General features: G+C 35.1%; 3 protein-coding genes across 4 annotated transcripts; 1 reads left to right on the top strand and 2 right to left on the bottom strand.

Annotated features, from left to right (window-relative positions):
- Positions 1-126: 126 nt before the first annotated feature.
- On the bottom strand, positions 127-4021 carry Hlh3b (Helix loop helix protein 3B). The gene is made up of 5 exons (XM_071774000.1): positions 3834-4021; positions 2551-2778; positions 2160-2371; positions 1465-1821; positions 127-748 (listed from the first exon to the last, which is right to left on the bottom strand). Exons 1-5 carry the CDS (start codon positions 3834-3836, stop codon positions 406-408), a joined length of 1143 nt encoding a protein of 380 aa, XP_071630101.1. The 5' UTR covers positions 3837-4021; the 3' UTR covers positions 127-405.
- LOC139809551 (uncharacterized) lies at positions 4019-5208 on the top strand. The gene is made up of 2 exons (XM_071772500.1): positions 4019-4225; positions 4972-5208. Exons 1-2 carry the CDS (start codon positions 4019-4021, stop codon positions 5206-5208), a joined length of 444 nt encoding a protein of 147 aa, XP_071628601.1.
- A 3067-nt stretch (positions 5209-8275) lies between these two features.
- LOC139809297 (uncharacterized) lies at positions 8276-17528 on the bottom strand. 2 transcript variants are annotated; one of them, XM_071772076.1, is made up of 8 exons: positions 16880-17527; positions 14178-14395; positions 13195-13376; positions 12846-12993; positions 12398-12759; positions 11704-12169; positions 10667-10896; positions 8276-10421 (listed from the first exon to the last, which is right to left on the bottom strand). In XM_071772076.1, exons 1-8 carry the CDS (start codon positions 16902-16904, stop codon positions 10094-10096), a joined length of 1959 nt encoding a protein of 652 aa, XP_071628177.1. In that variant the 5' UTR covers positions 16905-17527; the 3' UTR covers positions 8276-10093. The 2 variants fall into 2 exon arrangements, with proteins under 2 accessions (XP_071628177.1, XP_071628179.1); XM_071772078.1 differs by lacking the exons at positions 13195-13376; positions 14178-14395 and having other exon boundaries at positions 16880-17528.
- Positions 17529-17618: the final 90 nt, after the last annotated feature.

Below are 17618 nucleotides of genomic sequence, written 5' to 3'. Positions count from 1 at the left end.
TAGAAAAATTAATTTAAATTCGAATTTAATAGAATGGAGCAACCATTCAATAAAATATTATTTTTAGGAAGAAATTAATTTTTTTTACAACAAGAAAGATTTTTTATTAAATCAATATTCGAATGAATTACAAAATTAAATAATTATATACAATAATATAATAATTTAGCGCGAATAGAAAAGTATCTTTGGTATTTGAGTAATTGAAAGTAATTGAAAGCTTTGATATATTAACTCGGGATATAAGCTCATGTGAAAGATCTAAAATATTATTTAGTTAATATCTCGTATCGTATCAATTATTGTCAAATACAGCATGAAAGAAATATTTCTACGTGTATGCACTTAAAGCAAAATGATCGCGACAGTCGATTCTTTCACGAGCAGGCATCTCTCGTTAATATTTCATTTGCGATCTGCACCACACAAATCGCCACGAAATCCTGAGTTTGAATCCTTTATAAAGGCGACTTTGACTCTTTTTCTGACCGGGACGTTATGAACAGGCGGTGGCGGAGCTCTACAGTCCCTCGATGTTTGGTCTTCTTCTTCTCGTTCGATCTTAAATCTTTTTTGGGCACAATTCGAGCCGCTCGATCCTATTCCGTTTGCAACTGGAGCGTTACCCGTCAAGGATGAAGAGGAACCATTAGGTACTATGTTAGCGTTCGATGAGACTTGCGGTGATTTCGGGAAACTTGAGGACCGTCCGCTCGATGGAGAACGTATAACATTTCCGTTGCTGTTGCTGTGAGAAACATAGAATTAAGAGTATTAATATATTAATAATTTTGTTTAAAAAAACAAGAAAGCAATGCTTAATAAAACACAAAATTACTTATTTTTAGAAATATCTATATATAGATTGTATTTAGACCAGTACAAATTATATACATATGTATATTCTTCTATTATAAAAAATTTGGAAGGGGGAAATTGATTCTGATAAAAATATATACTCTCGAATTTGCAAATCTTAAAAATCATAAAACCTGTTTTGTAAGTCATTATTAAATGAATAAATGAAGAATCTTTTGCAGGACACTTTTAAGAAACTTACAGTTTTATTTAATTAAATGTTAACTTTTATCTGAAAAAATCTGAATAAGGATTAAAATTAGACTTTGATTGGCTATTTATACCGGCCTAAGAGAAAAAACTATATCTCACATAGCGCATTCCGATACACTGTCGTACTACATCTATATTTGAAATAGTACTGAAAGTTGCTGACAGTGAAAAGCCATAATATATTTGAAATAAATATAAAAATATAATAAATAAAGTAAGTAATAAATAATATGCTATATTTTACTCTATTAAAGAAGAAAAAAGTAATTTAACAATCGATCGACAAACTAGAGAGCTTAGGAATTCACAAACTTTACGAATCGGGTGCGTATCAATTTTTTTCTAATTCGCCTATTCTTTTACAGAATTACGGGTTAATCTGACGTAATCCACCTGTGGAAGTTGCCTTGAGTAACGACGATGGAAGGTGTGACGCAGCGTTTTCCAGCGGAAATGGCTGCATTGAGCCCGCTAGGAGCGATCATCAGCAAATTGCTGCTGTTCTTGTCACACGTGTGCGAACTATGCCTCTGCGTGGCATAATTGACACGAAAAACGTGAGAATTTTCGTTACTCAGCTTCTCCTGCTTCAGGAACGCTACCGTCGCTACTGCTGGCTTCACGTGATACGTAGTCGAGTTTTGATTGTTCAAGTGCGACTCGCATTTGATGCGCACGTCGTGCTGCTGCACCCCATTACGGTCTTGACTCTTTTGCCATTCCAGAACATTGCTTAGCAACCTTATGTACCTACGCAGATTTGTTATTACTTACTTCAATTTTAAATATTATTCTTGTTACTACCACTTAAAAATTTCTATTAAATATTGCATGATATATTTACATATCTCTATTAAATTATATAAATAGAGGCATATTTATTTTATACTTTTTATTTTATTATTGATAGAAATACGTTTATAAACAAATCTTTTTTTGATATATTATTCTTGTTAATTGTTTGTACGATAAAGAAAATGCCTTGCGTTTTCTTATTATTTGAGAGTAAATTCTCTAGAAAGAAGTGAAAATATAAGAGTACTTGCTTAGGATTAGAACACGTGTTCTTGTAACTTAGAGAGAATTACCTTATTGCCATTCTTAAAATCTCATTTTTCGACAACTTCTTGTCAGGTGGATGAGTCGGTACTAATTTGCGAAGTTCGGCGAAGGCGCCGCTCACGTTCTGCTGCCTCCATCGTTCCCGGCTGTTGGTGAATAATTTTCTAACTCCCAAGGTACCTATACGAGGCGTGGGCGATCCCAAATGACCACTGCCAGAAGATGAGATGCCATCTAGCTACGAGATTATCGTGAATTTCATTAAATTGATGCTAATTTTTAAATCATTATTTGGATTCCAGATAAGACTAGCTAGATTTAGAATACGATATAAAATAATTTGTTATATTTAACGACAATTGAAATCTTTAAAGAACTGTAACTGAACACGGGAGAGCGATTTTAAATTTTACTCACGGAGCTGGAACGGTCCCGCCGTCTTTTGCTTTGTTCTTCCTCCTCGTCTGTGTCGTGAGAATAAAACTCGTCGGAAAGCGTGGCTTCTTCCTCGGTGTCCCTCGATGTTCCAGGCGAATCACCGGCTTCCTCCGCGAGCTCTCCTTCGCCGGACAGTAACGATCCCGCTGGGGAACCATTTTCGGCTTCCGCAGCTCCTACACCGCACCCACTATACGTTAACATCGGCTGCAACGATTGATAAGAATCGTGAACAAGTACGACGAGCATAGGCGCAAAAAATTTTGCTACCATTTGTCAACGTCAATCATCGCGTTCCAATTCTCACGAATAAATATAGAAACCGTTGATTTGTGTCTACAACTTTGAAACTCATTGAAATTATCTAAATCTATTTTATTAATTTATTACTGATTCGCTATACCGTGATTAATTGTTATATCGAAATCACAAGCGGAATCAAATAACAATTCAATGACAATAAAATGAGTCAGTTAGGAATGTCAGCAATCTAGTATATAATTAGTCATTAATATAGTGCCGACGGGAAGTTGATACTAGGCTCTCCTTAGCTGTCCCTGACATTCGACAGATATATGTATATATGCCACTGGATTTATCTGTATATAAACATTAGTCATGTATGTATTCGCTTTGTACATATCAGTTTTATTTATACGAAAAAGGAAGCGTTTCCGTCTACATATTTACGTCTTCTCTCAGTTATAATATGTCATACTCTTCAGTTAAATTTCATACTCGTTCGGTATTAAAAAATTGATTCTTGATATGTGGATAATTGATTCCTTATCAGTCAACAGATTTTTAAGTCTAAAAATGTTATTCATCATTGCGTCAATTGCATTTTAACCATTCTTTATTACCGGCAAGATACTAATAGACTGCATAATAATAACTTTTAAAATTTATTTCAAAAATGCCACAATAGATCACATATTATTTATTAATGCCACAAAACACACAATATTGTCCATTCCATCATGATGAATAACACACATATTTGCTACATTTTTACAATTTCAGATTTCGAGGATTAAAACGATTGTAAGTTTAACTAAAATTCTTCACATTATACGAATCGTGAATGAAGGAGGTCTGAACCGTTTACGATAAATCATCGCTTCAGATTTATATTTTCGCGAACGTATAGAATTTGCGCACGGATACAAGCACGTCGCGAGATTCACATATCGAAAGGGTTGAACAATAACACAGAATTTCAACATAATCACACACACGCGCGTGAAGTAGTCAAAACTCACCATGTTGCGCGAGAAAAAAAGGTTCTGCGTTCGACAGAGAGACGCAAGATTGAAAGACAGATTGACTTAGGGAAGAAATGACTTTGGGAACGATCCAGTTCACATCGTGATGGAGAGTAACACCGATGTCGAAAGAGTCGATCTAACTAGTCGCGAGTCCGGGTCCGGGGTAACCCTCTGGGTAAATGAATTTCACGAGGGCGGAGCGCAGGCTTATGGGTGGAGCTGGTGTCAGGTCCGTCCCATCCAGCATCCCTGTATCGACGCTTCTCGCGGATCACATCTTCATACATTCAACGAAAAACGCGACTATACTTCTGTCTCACCGTGCATCGATTCTCTGCAGTCTGCATAATATCGTTGTTCGAAAGATCTTGCGACACAGACGCGACGTATGCTAACGCCACTTTTACTTTCCAAGCTTTGCTAGATATATGAGATCAACTTAAGAAATTAAGAAATTCAGGGGCTCTTTGTATAAACTTATATCGAATTCATCGATTAAAAAGGGATAGTTGGGATACTTTAAAATTAACTTTTATATATAACTTTAAAATTACTTTATAATTAAAATTATAATTGTTTTATTGATAACGATAATAGCGATTCAAAAATTAATTTCTTAATATTTGTATTACATTGCAGGCAACTTTTATATTTATACATTATGGATCAGTTGGCGATATAAAAAAAGTTATCCGCTATACGACGGGACACGCGTATAGGTAACCGAGGGTAACGCACGTGCCCTTTGTAAGCCGTTTATTCCGAGATTAAGGTTACAATATATTTGAAAGGATCTGACATTTTTAGAATCAACTAATATATATTTAAATATGTTCTAAGAACGCCAATGTTTTTCTATAATTGTTAAATAATTTATACCGCAATAAAATAAAATAAAATGCAAACATTTTCTACTCAATACATTACTGCACACTTGGATTTTTAGTGATATTTTCAAAACCTGAGAATTATTGCAAATTCTGTATTTGTAAAAATAGCAAATGTACATTATATCCTTAAAGTAATAATGGAATAGGTGTTAACATTAACGATATTGACGCGCAATTGTCGCACATTGCGATCTAATTCTTTAAAAATTTAAATGTTTCGATGCAATGCAGGCATGGAGTAGAGACGGCTGCAATGTTTTGTTTGTTATCTTAGGCACAAGTGTTTATGTTTGCATATGTATATATTGCGAACAAATCTATCTCCACACTCTTCCTGCTTCGACTCATTGCCATGTGTTTTAAAGATGCTTCCTACAAGAATAATACGTGTCAAGTTTCGCGGACTATCTTATCGCTACTGTTATCCCAGCTATTATCGTTGCGAACACAACAACTTTTCATTACTCGTGATAAAATGAATGAATAATCTTTTTTTTTTTTAGGAAAACACGTTCGAAATGTTCGAAGAACGAATAACACGTTTCTCGTGTTAAAACACATTTATTTATTTAAAATATATCAGTCGGGGAAAAAAAGATGCATTTTTATAACTTGAAATTGATAAATAGTAGTTATGTGCAATTGATTTTCTGCAGATAGTCCTCGCACACCGCGCTTACCCAAAATCAGACCAGGTCCCACGCAGATTGGCTCGTAATGACGCTCGAATGAGCATCAAGAGCGATATCATATAATCAGGCTCCGACGATGACACCCCGACGCATCCTACTGGAAAATCTGTAGCACCCTCCCGAGGTGTCACAATAAAACAACCCGTAGCTGGTGGCCACTTGACGACGGGGGGGCGGGGAGCAGCGCCGCTCTCTCACCCTTAATGTATACTAAGCAGGGCTTTCGTTTTTTTTATACCCATCGAATCGTGGGGACCCGGCTAATCGAAAGTTGATTGTTTGGGAAAAATCTTCATGAATGCGCCATCCATTTCATCTTACGTCTCATCATAATATGTAACTATGCAACTTCTATTATTATTATTATTATTTTTATTAATTTTACATCGTATAGTAATTAAGTATCGTTACTTTTTTCAAGAATATTTTGTTAATTTTTATTTACTTCCAATTATATCTTTTTATTTACCATCACTTATATAGCTATAGCTGGAATTATTTTACAAATGCAATATTATTTTCTTATTTCGTAAGAAAATTCTTTTGTAAAATTGCTCGACTGGTTAATTGACGCTATATTTTCTGATATGTTTCTTTAACACGTTGTTTATTGTATTTAGCTAGAATCAATTTAAGTGCAATATTATATTTTTTTCTATACAATAATCGCGTACGTGAAATGCAATATATTATTCTTTTCACACGCGACTATTACATACGTAGAGAAAAATGTGAAAAATGGCCAGTCCAAAAAGAAACTCTCGTTACAGAAATCGACAAAGGGCGGCCCGGGTGCCCCATAGAATTTAATAGGGGATACTTTGTAGCGGTTTCCCACAGGCCTGGCAACTCGCGGCCAATTTGCGCGTGCCAATGAATAAGAATAAGGTATTAATATCGCCGCATGAGATTGACTCACGTGACTCTTATCGCGGTCTTCGGCGCGGTGCCGATTTTCAGATAAAAATCCGGGGAATCATTAATGTCGACATCAGGATCCAGTCGGAAGATTTATATCCGTAATAAACGTGTTATAAATTTAGCGATATCGCGGAATCGTGGATTACAAATACGTTCGTTCACAATACATCGGTATTGCAACGATTATAAATATTCCGACAACTTTGCAATTCTCCAGTGTATTTTATATTTCCAGATTCGTTCGCGCGTAGTCGAAACACGGCAGGACCCGTAAAAAATGCGAAGATTAATTACAGAACGACGTAGCGTAACTGTTAATTAAGCGTCGAGGTAATCCTTTCCACTTTACGGCACCTTAAAAATTAATCTTCCGTCGATTTGTCCGTTTAATCCCCCGAGATTAATATCTCATGCCGTTGCCGAGAGCCCTCCAACAACTTGACCCTGCAATTCTACGATCGCGAGGACCCGGGAGGGTGACTGCCGCGAGAGGGCTGCAGGGCGGGGCATCTCTTATCAGCGGCGAACACTCGCGCAGCCTCCATCTCCTCGTTTCAATAGCGTTCTGCTCAAAATCTCAGCGGCACTTTCACTTGTATATAAAGTGTCACCGTTAGATAGCCATCTTAGAATATTGTCTTCTTGTTGCAATAGCTAAATATTGGATTGCCGTTGAATAAAAAATATTTACTCTTTTTCAACGATCGATGCAAGTACCACAACAATAACGAAACGTAATGAAGTTTAGAACTGTATTTAAATTGAACCGAGAATTAGTCATAAAATAATTTTGCACAGGGACAGCTTAATTATTTTCTTTTAAGTTCTGCCTTTCTAACGTCTCATTGCTTTAATCGCTGTTACTATAGTTACAAGAATTATTCAAGAATTAAATTTCAAATTACCACTCGCCCCTGACGCATCAACGCGCATATTTTTGTTGAAATAATTCACAAATTGTTTTCATAATTTTTGTAATTATATAAATTATACAAAATCGCATTTCAGGCAATGCAGAAATCTGAACCGTCTGCGTCGTTGAAATGTTCAAAAAACTTTTTTTTCGTAAATTCGTTAGATATCCGCTTAAACTCTTTTTTTTTGTCTTCTTTATTTTTGAAATATAAGATTCTCGCCTGAACAATCATTTTTATAGATTCGTGCCGCAATTTTACAACTATCCGACATCCCTCTGTAACTTTTGTTTGGCGGTATGCGAGAGTGCAATTGATTTCCGCTAACGGAGTTAAATCACTTCTTGAATGGGTTAAACCGGTGTTCTATCGCGGGCACGTGTGGGTATTGGGGTCTCACTGGGGTGTGTCGGTGGGAGAGAGGCGTGTCGCCGGTTTTGCGCAGCGTCCCATGAACGTCAACGCGCTCGAATGGAGCATCCCCGTGCTCGTGGGGTGGCCGAAGGGGGACGCGAAGGGTGAAATCAATTTTCGTTATCGCCGTCAACCAGCCGCCCCACGCTAATCCCATTATTAGTGTTTGTTTTCCACGTGTGGCACTCGCGCCCGCTGACATATCGATCATCGAAACGCGCGTATACATAAGACATTTGGAACGAATATTAACTCCCTGCGTTGAGAGTTACGCGACCACGTTACGTCGTCGCGAGTTACATCTGCACATCATGAATCAGGATAAAGTCAAAACGGGAGAAAATTACTTCGAGAGATAATTGATGCGAGGTAAGATGCACAAAACGAATATTCATGGCACAACATTTCATCCTCGAAAAGAATAAGATACCTTAAAATTTATCATGTAAATATGTTTACATAAATCAATACTTAATATCAGTGAGTAATTTTAGCATTGTAATGTACATACGTATAAATATATTTATAACTGTCTTCCACCTAACCGTTGTCACTTATCAGCTTCTGGATACATCAGGATTGATAAGATAAGTTTGATACTTAAATACAATTTAATGGATCATTTTATTTACATAATTCAACAATTAATTCTATTGTCCGACAATGTGTTACAATTTAATTGTATCGTCCATTAGCCTTAACAATTAACTTCATGGTCGAAGTTGTACCGTATCAGATGCGACGCATTATCTCACTCAACGTATCACGACCTTGTATCACGAAGTACGCGTATATGAATCGCAAGTAATCTAGAGTATTTGTAACAGCCAGCAGCGATTATGAAGCAAATGTGTAATCTCGGTACTTATATTATAGATCAAGTAGTTCTAATAAAAGTATTAATTTTTAAATCTACTCTTCACAATTGGAGCTTCGTCTCTTCTAATCGTAGTATCTCGCGATAAAACTGCGATCTAAAACTCTCACAATCAGCCTTTGATACGTATAATTCAGCGATTTGTCAGTTAAATCGCAGAACCGTTGGATTTCGATCACAGCTTCTTTCGCCAGTTTAAAAATGACTTTGTACAATCGCCTATGTTTTACAGCAGAATTCAATAATTTTATGACTCCGCAAAATACTATAAAATTTCTAAGATATGCGAGTATTTGCAAATACGATTTGAGTCATATCCATATGTTTAATAAGTCAATTACTAAATGAGCCCAATTATTCGATAACCACGGATAATTCTATATAGATTTCCGAATACGTAAAATTAATCAGGCATGTCATGACAACATTAATTATTTCTGTTATCAAATAACCGATTCCAGAAACCCGCACATCTTTAAAAACTATAGTTATACTATAAATACATATTATATAATAGTAATATTGAATGAAAATCTGTATATAAGTTTGCAAAAAAGCACAATCACAGCATGTTCACGAAGAATTTATATACGGAAAGAACGATTTTGCTGAAGTATATAAAAATTAGGCTAGATACAGGTTTGAAAATAATTATATCAGATCATCAAAATAATTATGTAGAACGCTCAACGATAATGATAATGCTGTATAAATTTTGACATTCTGGTGAGCGTTCAATATAATTATTTTTACATCTGTTTCTAGCTAAATTTTTAAATAATTCAGCAAAACCATTTTTTCCGTGAAATGTTACATAGGTAACTAGATCGAGCCAAGTTTTACAAGTAGGAAATTGGTTGATAAATTAAAAATACATTTGTATGTTATTTATCTAGATTAAGAAAGGATTTCAACTTATATCCATGTACGGATAAAAATAGTGAAAATATAGCATTAATTATTAAAAAATTTTGTAAGCTTATGTCAGTAAATAAAACAATATTTTGACATTGAAAATCTTAGTTTAAAAAATAAAAAATTTTTTCAAGAAATTAGAAAATTAATATTTAATTGCATCTGCACAATTTTATTATCCACATTTCTCACAGAAAATAGTCATTTTTTTACCATTAAAATATATAATATTTTTTGGTATTTTACCTTTAAACATATGGAGGGGTAAAAACCACAGTGGTGTAAGTCAAATTTTTAAAAATATTTTTTTGTGTGCATAGATGCAATTTATATATTGTACAGATTGCATCTATGCACACGAGAAAATATTTTTAAAAATTTGACTCACTGTGGTTTTTACCCCTCCATACATATATTCGTTGGTGAAACTTTTCTTTCTTTTGTCTTTACCACAACAAGTAAAGGCAATATTAGTATTTCGTTTATCAATTCGATCAATTAATAAAAAGTACCGAATTGTTATTATCATTATCATCCTTCCTTTTTCAAAGGCTTTGGTGCAATAACGTTAACAATCATGGTCAATAGAAATGTGTTTTATGTATATGAATACTGTTGATAACGCAATCTGCTATTGAAAAGCGAAACAAAGGATCAGCAAAGGCACCATGATAACACAAATGGTGTAAACCATCGTTCGTGGTTCGCATACAGACACCCCAATATATTCCTCATTCCATTGCGAATCATTTCCACTTAATGGCAGTTCTAACACTGTTCTCTCGTTGCTGAACAACTGAAACGGTAACGAGCACTCTTTCGTGCTGTTTTTACATGAGTGCACGGGATTCGAAGTATTGTAGACGGTCTTTAAAAGATCAAATTTCACCCTCACGTAATTAGGTTGAACCTCGTTTTCCGAATTAAACACAAAGAAATAATATCCATTTAGAGGTACTCTACAATCAAATAATAACAAAATATATCATAAATATATGTATTATATATACAGTTAACATAAAAATAGTTGTGCCTACATTTTGGAAAATAGTATTTATTTGATTCAGATTATTGGAAAATGATTCGTAAAGCCTTAATTAAGACCGATAATTAAGAGCGATCGAGAAAACTGAATTAACAATTGAATAAATACATTCTTATTTATAAAGAGAAAATTAACGCAAACAATAATTTGTCTACCTACCTATATGTTACCGTATTGGCGAAGGAAGCCGTAGAATGATGACTTTCATGTTTGGGCGTACAAAAACGATGCGGTGTCAAAGGCAAATTTAGGATAAGACCTTTGCATTCCAACAGTCGTTCTTCGGAACTGCTAAATGAGCTCCAGAACTCGGAGTTACTTCTATCGTTCAAGGTTGTTTCATTTACGGTACCTCGATCTTCTGCAATACCATCTGGATGCAACATATCCTGAGAAACAGATATTATAAATTTACATTCTCTTCCTATTCTTATTGTTGAATTGAGCATGGCAAAAGTGTATTCTTTATAGTTTTCCGCATTCAAAATTATTTTCTTCGATAAACAAAATATACATTTTACTAAACTCAATTAAGGCTATAAACAAATTTCAAATGACAAATAAGTGTGAATCATAGTCACACTTTGCAAACAACGACATGTTCCACAAGATCCATAAAGGCAGTAAGATTGATCAAACATTATTATATGGTTTCTGCTGATAAACAATCTTGCAAACGCCCGACGGAAAGATCCACTGATTTGAGCAGGAACTATTTGCATCCTAATTTCTAATTCCACAAATTTAACTGGAACTTTATCTTTCTACTCATTATGACAATACGCGGTGAATTACAATCCGTCTTTTTAATAAAAAACAGTATATTATCAGTAATAAAGCCAGTGGGAGCTTTCCAGCAAGCGACACAAGTCGACACAAGTGTCGTTTTGTTACTCATCGCCAGAAAAGAAAGATAGAACGACGTTTGTGTCACTTGCTAGAAAGTTCTCAATGATACTTTGTGTATTAATTCTTGCGCATTAATTTTGATACTCTTATAATGGATAATCTTTAATCAATTTTAGAGTTAATTAAACTTCCCAATAAACAATAAACAATGTTTTTCATGATAAGCATAGAAGTACCTGAAGCTTAAAAGTGTATTGCAGAGTAATTATAATTTAAAAAATCAGTTTATACTTTACGGCACTTTACGCTAATAAAACATAAGAAATACAGTGGAAAAAAACTTTTACCTCTTCTAACGCTGCGTCACCATCTTCATCCTCCTGTGTTAGTTCCTCATAAAGCGGCGATGAAAGAATTAAATCTCTCCTTCTTCTCTGTTTAGCTTCGCTCGACAATTTCTTGTCGTTCATCGTGTCGTTTACCAATTGCTTCAACGCAGCGCCTTTAGCGCCGGCTTCCGCGTCAATCGTATCCATCAATTTGTGCAACATTTGTTTACCACGGTCACCTAAGGAATTGATTTTTCGTAGGACATCTTGAAACACCTCCTCAAAGTTTGCCTGTTTAGTTGTCGACTCTTCTTGCTCTTTCATGATTTCTCGTGCCATACTAGACTCCGTTTGCTTGCTGGATACTGTAGAACTCGGATGGAGCTTAGAAGAAGACGCGGCAGTCTGTTGGATCTTAGATTCTTTGTGGTTGTATTGCTTTTCTTGGACAGAAATTGGTATTTTCGAAGACAATAGCGTGGATCTGAAACAATTGAGTTCACAATTTTCAATCGCAAAGAAAAAAGTTAGGAAAAGAAAATCAATTAGATATAAATGAGACTTGTTTACAATTTACAAAGTTAGATTTAATTAATAACATGTTTAATATTAATTTTCAAATTTTTTTAATAAAAGAGAAAAGTACCGTAATATTTATTGAACATAGTCATTAAGTTATTAGTCAGAAGTATTAATAAGGAAAATAACGCACTTTGTACTATTTTCTGATACATTTTTATTGTTGGATTCAAGATTGTTTATTGACTTTTCGCGAAGCTGATCTTGTTGTAAGTTTCCAGGATGAGTTGTCACTGGTTTATCGATATTAGTGATATCTCTGAAGACCGCTTCGTAATGATGATGCGGGTTCTTCTTCTTCTTCTTTGTATAATCGGTCTTGGCCAAAAGCTGGGTAAGTATATTCCGCATCGTTTCAGCATCCAACTCGTGACTGCCCGGCTGATATTTAGACGATTCAGAAATATTCAAACGAAGAGTTTTGTCTTCGTGATAAAAATGTATGTTCTGATCTGCTCGTCTCATTTTGTCCGGTACATTACTAAGACGTGATGTCTGTAATAAAAATTATGGCATAAATAAAAGTGTTTTATCTTTATAGAAAAAAAAAGAATCTATTTTCGAGAGAAAAGATAATACACCTCCGTAGTGCTCTTCATATCAAGAAGACCTTCTTCCTTAGCGACTTCAACGAGCTCCTCGAGTTCCTCGCTGCTGTCATCTCCGATAAATGCGCACTCGTGCAGATTCTTGAAGCCACGGATTATTGTTAAAGAAGCACCTGGCCATCTGAAAATAGTGGAGCATTCGTATCTTAGTAATGGTAGAATTAAAGTACAATATTATTTTGAGCGGATTAAAATAAACTTCAGTTAAGAAATGGGGGAATTACGTATATAAGCAATATTTATTGCGTATATAGGTAAAACGAATTTTCTCTTCCTTTGGAGATTTGCTTGATAAAAAGAGCCCCCATTTCTATAATTCTACCTTACACAAGCTGAAACAGTGACGCTACTGCCTTGCAGAAGATAAAATCCCCAATACTCCTTCATATCGTCTTCCATGACGAGGTGTCTCGTCATTGAAACGGGCACCGTTTCTTTTTCAACTACTGGCTCGTTACTCATCAGGTACGCGTTGAACGTGGCGTTAACTTTGATCACTTGGCTCTACAGACAATAATTTACCAGTAACAATAATTTACCATTGATTTCATTATTTATCAGTTCAGTTTTAATCCAGATAGCAAAACGTGAGTGTGCAATGTCACATGCAAACGTGTGGCTGAAAACAATTTATGTATTGTCGGCACAAACATTGCGTAAACATGAATTGTAGCCGCCGTCTAGGATTCACACTTATAATACTTTACAACAAAGATGTGTAAATTGATGCTGCAAACTGTTTGCAGCTACAATGTATAAATTGTTTCCATCAATAATATATAAACTGTATTATATCAATGAAACCTCTGCGCGTAAAATTTTGCTGGAAAAAGGTAACGAATATTGAATGAACCATTGCTTGACACAATAACGATACTACTACTGAGCATTTGCGGACGCAGCACTACATGTTATTTACGCAAACGCTCGTCACGAGTTTACGAGTTTCATATTTCGTAAATATGACAGGCGTTTTACTGTCTGGACACTTCTTAGAAAGAAAAAAAAAGAAAAGTATATATAATTTGTAAAAAACTATTTGTGAAATAAAAATATTTATTTAATCGCAATCGCATACATTGAGAACGTAATTTTTATAACAATATTGTATAGGAGGATAAGAATTATATTTAATTTGTAATAATAAAACATATAATAATTGGAGCAAAATCACAGAATAATATATATTACATCTTTATTATAATTTTGAGATTTAAAAATTTTACAGAGTTTTAATAAAGTTTTTAGAAATATTAAAAAAGAAGAGCAAGGAAGAAATAAGATATTAATAGCAAAATGCCTTACTTGGCACCAAACGGTAGATACTTTGCTATCGACCAGTCTCTGGTCCGATATTGCTAAGGCATATAGCTGCTCGGAGTACACGCGGTATCGCAGATACAGCGGCCCAACAATGAATAGGAACGGCAAAAGCAGTCCCAGCAAGCATAATCGCATCAATCTTAAAGGTACTTTATAACTTGATCTTCGCGGTTGCCAATCTCGTGGGCGAATACCATCCTCTGCAAAAAATATCGCCAATATAAAACGTATAAACATATCTTAACTTTCTGAAAGTTTAATCAATCTGAGAAATGAGTTCACAGTCGTCTTCAATTTTATTTCTCGCATCGATAACATCAGAGATCTATTTGATAACTGATTTAAATATAGATAAATAGGTAAAACTGATTACTTTTCTTTCAATTCTTTGCTACTTTTGTTTATATATATGTATATTTAGGTTAATTCAGCCTCTTTAAATTATTCGAGAAATATTGAAAACTTCAAAAACTATTTTTAAAAGTGCTAGAAATGCGATATTTTCAAAGTTGTCTTCTTCCTTGCAAAAAGTTTTACGTACGAAACTAAACGTGAAAAATGATAAATGTTACAGAGATAGACTTGTAAAGATATAAAAATATTGTACACCTGTCGTTTTCTGTAACTAGACTTATTGACGCTCGATGTCGAGTCTGATAAAATTAATAGACCTATAATTAAACGTATCAATTGTCTCGATATGGAATGCAGCATATGTAGGAGATATAGTTCCTTATCGTTTATTATCTGCAACGACAGGTCACAAGATACGTGTCCTCGCCTGTAAATGTACGTGCGTTTAAAAAGCATTGGAAATTTCCGTGAGTCCTCCACAGCTTTGCTATAAAATCGTGCTAACGCTAAAGTGCGGGCTCTGTTTTTATGGAATCCCGTATCTTATTATACTTCGACACACAGATTTTTGAATTCAAAATCACCTTATCGCACAACACTAATAAAACACGTAATAAAACGCTGTCTACACATTAATGACACATTATTCGATAATTCTATACAATCTTATCTAGCAAAACCCAGTTAGAGCGAGAACGACTTTCAAATTTCTACGCGTTAAAGACGATGTTTCTCGCAAACACGAAGTAATTATATCTGATATTTTGCGGTTCCTACATGTTTCTTTACATATAAAAATAACATTTTATATATTCACGAAAAACAATTACACATTTTATACATCGATGGAAAAAAGCAATTCGTACGTATATTAATTAGTTAAAAACGTTAACATTCCGTTCTCGTTGCGCGGCACGCGTTGCACGATTTGTTTATAACATTTCGTAATAGCGGGTAAATTATCGGAAAGTCTGAGAACACGCTACAGCAAACTATATTTAAAGGAAAACGCATGTAAATTTAAATAGGAGCAACGCAGATTACATGCAGCGACTTCGTGAACTCGTGGGAGAACGCGAACGGACGTCGCGATTTGAGAATCTCGTACGATGACAGATTTGATGATCAAGAGGTCATCAGTCTCACCTTTATGCTTCAACGAAACGATGACCCGATCTACGGAATAATGCTCTCTACGATAACTTATCACATATCGCATTGATAACTCTTTTCTTTTACGGAACGCGCGGCGTTGTCGGATAGGAAGATCATTATTTACTCAGACGGCTTGGGCAAATAAAGCATCGTGAAAATTAAACGGTTTGGGATGAAAGATTCCTTTCATTATCGAGAACTATGCGATTTATGGAAGCTCCATGTTTTATATATAATATTGACTAATTAAAACGGCAATCCATTTTTATCATATAAATTTTATATTATATGAGGTAATTTTAATAGTAATATTAATCTGTCTTTGAACTTTCTGCTATGACGAATTTATACTATTGTAAAAAGTTACGCCAAATTTCTTTTTAGACTACATAGTCGCACGCGTTCCCGTTTTATCTCAAAATAAATTTATAGAAAGAAATATAGTCTCATTGCTGGCTTATATCGCGTTATGCGCATTGTGTTTGTGAAAAGAAGGATTCATCCGTGCGTAGAACACGTGCTGCTAAAATTACAGTGGCCAGCCAAGTCGTGAAACTTAAAAATAAAACCAATCTGTCCCGCGAGGGCGGCATGGCACACACGCATCTATACTATTACGATTAAATGAACTACATTAAAGAAGAATGCGCGATTATAGAGTCAATGTGACGCCTTTTTAAAGGCAATGTTTTCTCTCATTGCTATACACAGTGCGGCTAATGATTATTGAACGCAACGTGCACTGCAAAAATTCGTGTACAAAAATCATTGGAAAAAAAAACGCTACATTCCCAAAAATCTTCATTGTTTTATTTTATAATTATAGAGAGTATTCCAGCATTTTGTCTGTTTGTATTTTTTAATTAAACAAAGAACATATATATATTTTTTTAAATTAAAAAAAAAACACGTGTGCTTGCACATTTTCACTAAAAAAAAAGAGTACCGTTATAAGGCACTTCTGCAAAGTGCAAATAAAAAGTATCCGTCGTTCAAAGTGCATCAGAAAATCAACATATCGACGCATTGCGTATTTATGCGCATTGCCAACTGCGTTTATGCGCATTGTTTCCACAATGCATCATTATTCGCACTGATAACGTGTTAAAGCATATTGATGCGGAGAGCAATAACAAATCATCGGTGGAAAAATCCCTAACGAGAGTTATGTATACCTATTCTTAAAGGTGTCGTTGACATCTTTCTTGAAAGATCGCGGCATAGACCTGCTCGCTCGGAACTCAAGACAGGAAGTCCCAGCCACGTTTTCTTCCCAAGATGGGTAGAACTCCTCTAAGAAGCGCACACACACACTGCGCCAATTATTTTTTTTTACTTTTTGCGTTCGATCATGTTATGTAATATCAAATCACTTGCAAACGGCGACGTTAATTGCAGATTGCAGCTTCAAGGGCTCTCGCCCTTGTGACACACCACGTCGAGGATTTAACGCCGAATTAACGCACGCAGCAAATTTCAATTTTGCTGAAATTGTTTCTCGACTTCGCGCATTAATCTATATTCGAACTAATTTACACTTTTGCCGATTAGAAAAAAAAAAACAAAAATTCTAGAAGCGTCGCCTTTCACGAGAAGGTCCTTGTTTATCCAAAAGATGCGATGAGACACGCTAATTATGCGTTCGATCTGTTATCGCGAAATCAAACAAAACGCGTGATGCGTATCGGTCGCCGTCGACAGATCGACTGAATCTGCGAACGAACATGCTATGCTTTGTATCAACGTCTTATCGCGCTTTAATACACACGAATTAAAGAAGACACGATTGGCGGTCTATTTGCACAGGATTTCTCACATGTATAATATACTGTTATACTTATCGCGTATGAAGCGTAATGACACGTAGCTGCTGTCCACTTTCCAAAATAAATTTCGAAATCTTAAACGTCTTGC

The sequence above is a fragment of the Temnothorax longispinosus genome, chromosome 3 (genome assembly GCF_030848805.1).
Source record: "Temnothorax longispinosus isolate EJ_2023e chromosome 3, Tlon_JGU_v1, whole genome shotgun sequence".
NCBI classification, from domain to species: Eukaryota; Metazoa; Arthropoda; class Insecta; order Hymenoptera; family Formicidae; genus Temnothorax; species Temnothorax longispinosus.
This window is presented reverse-complemented; position numbering and strand designations above follow the sequence as displayed.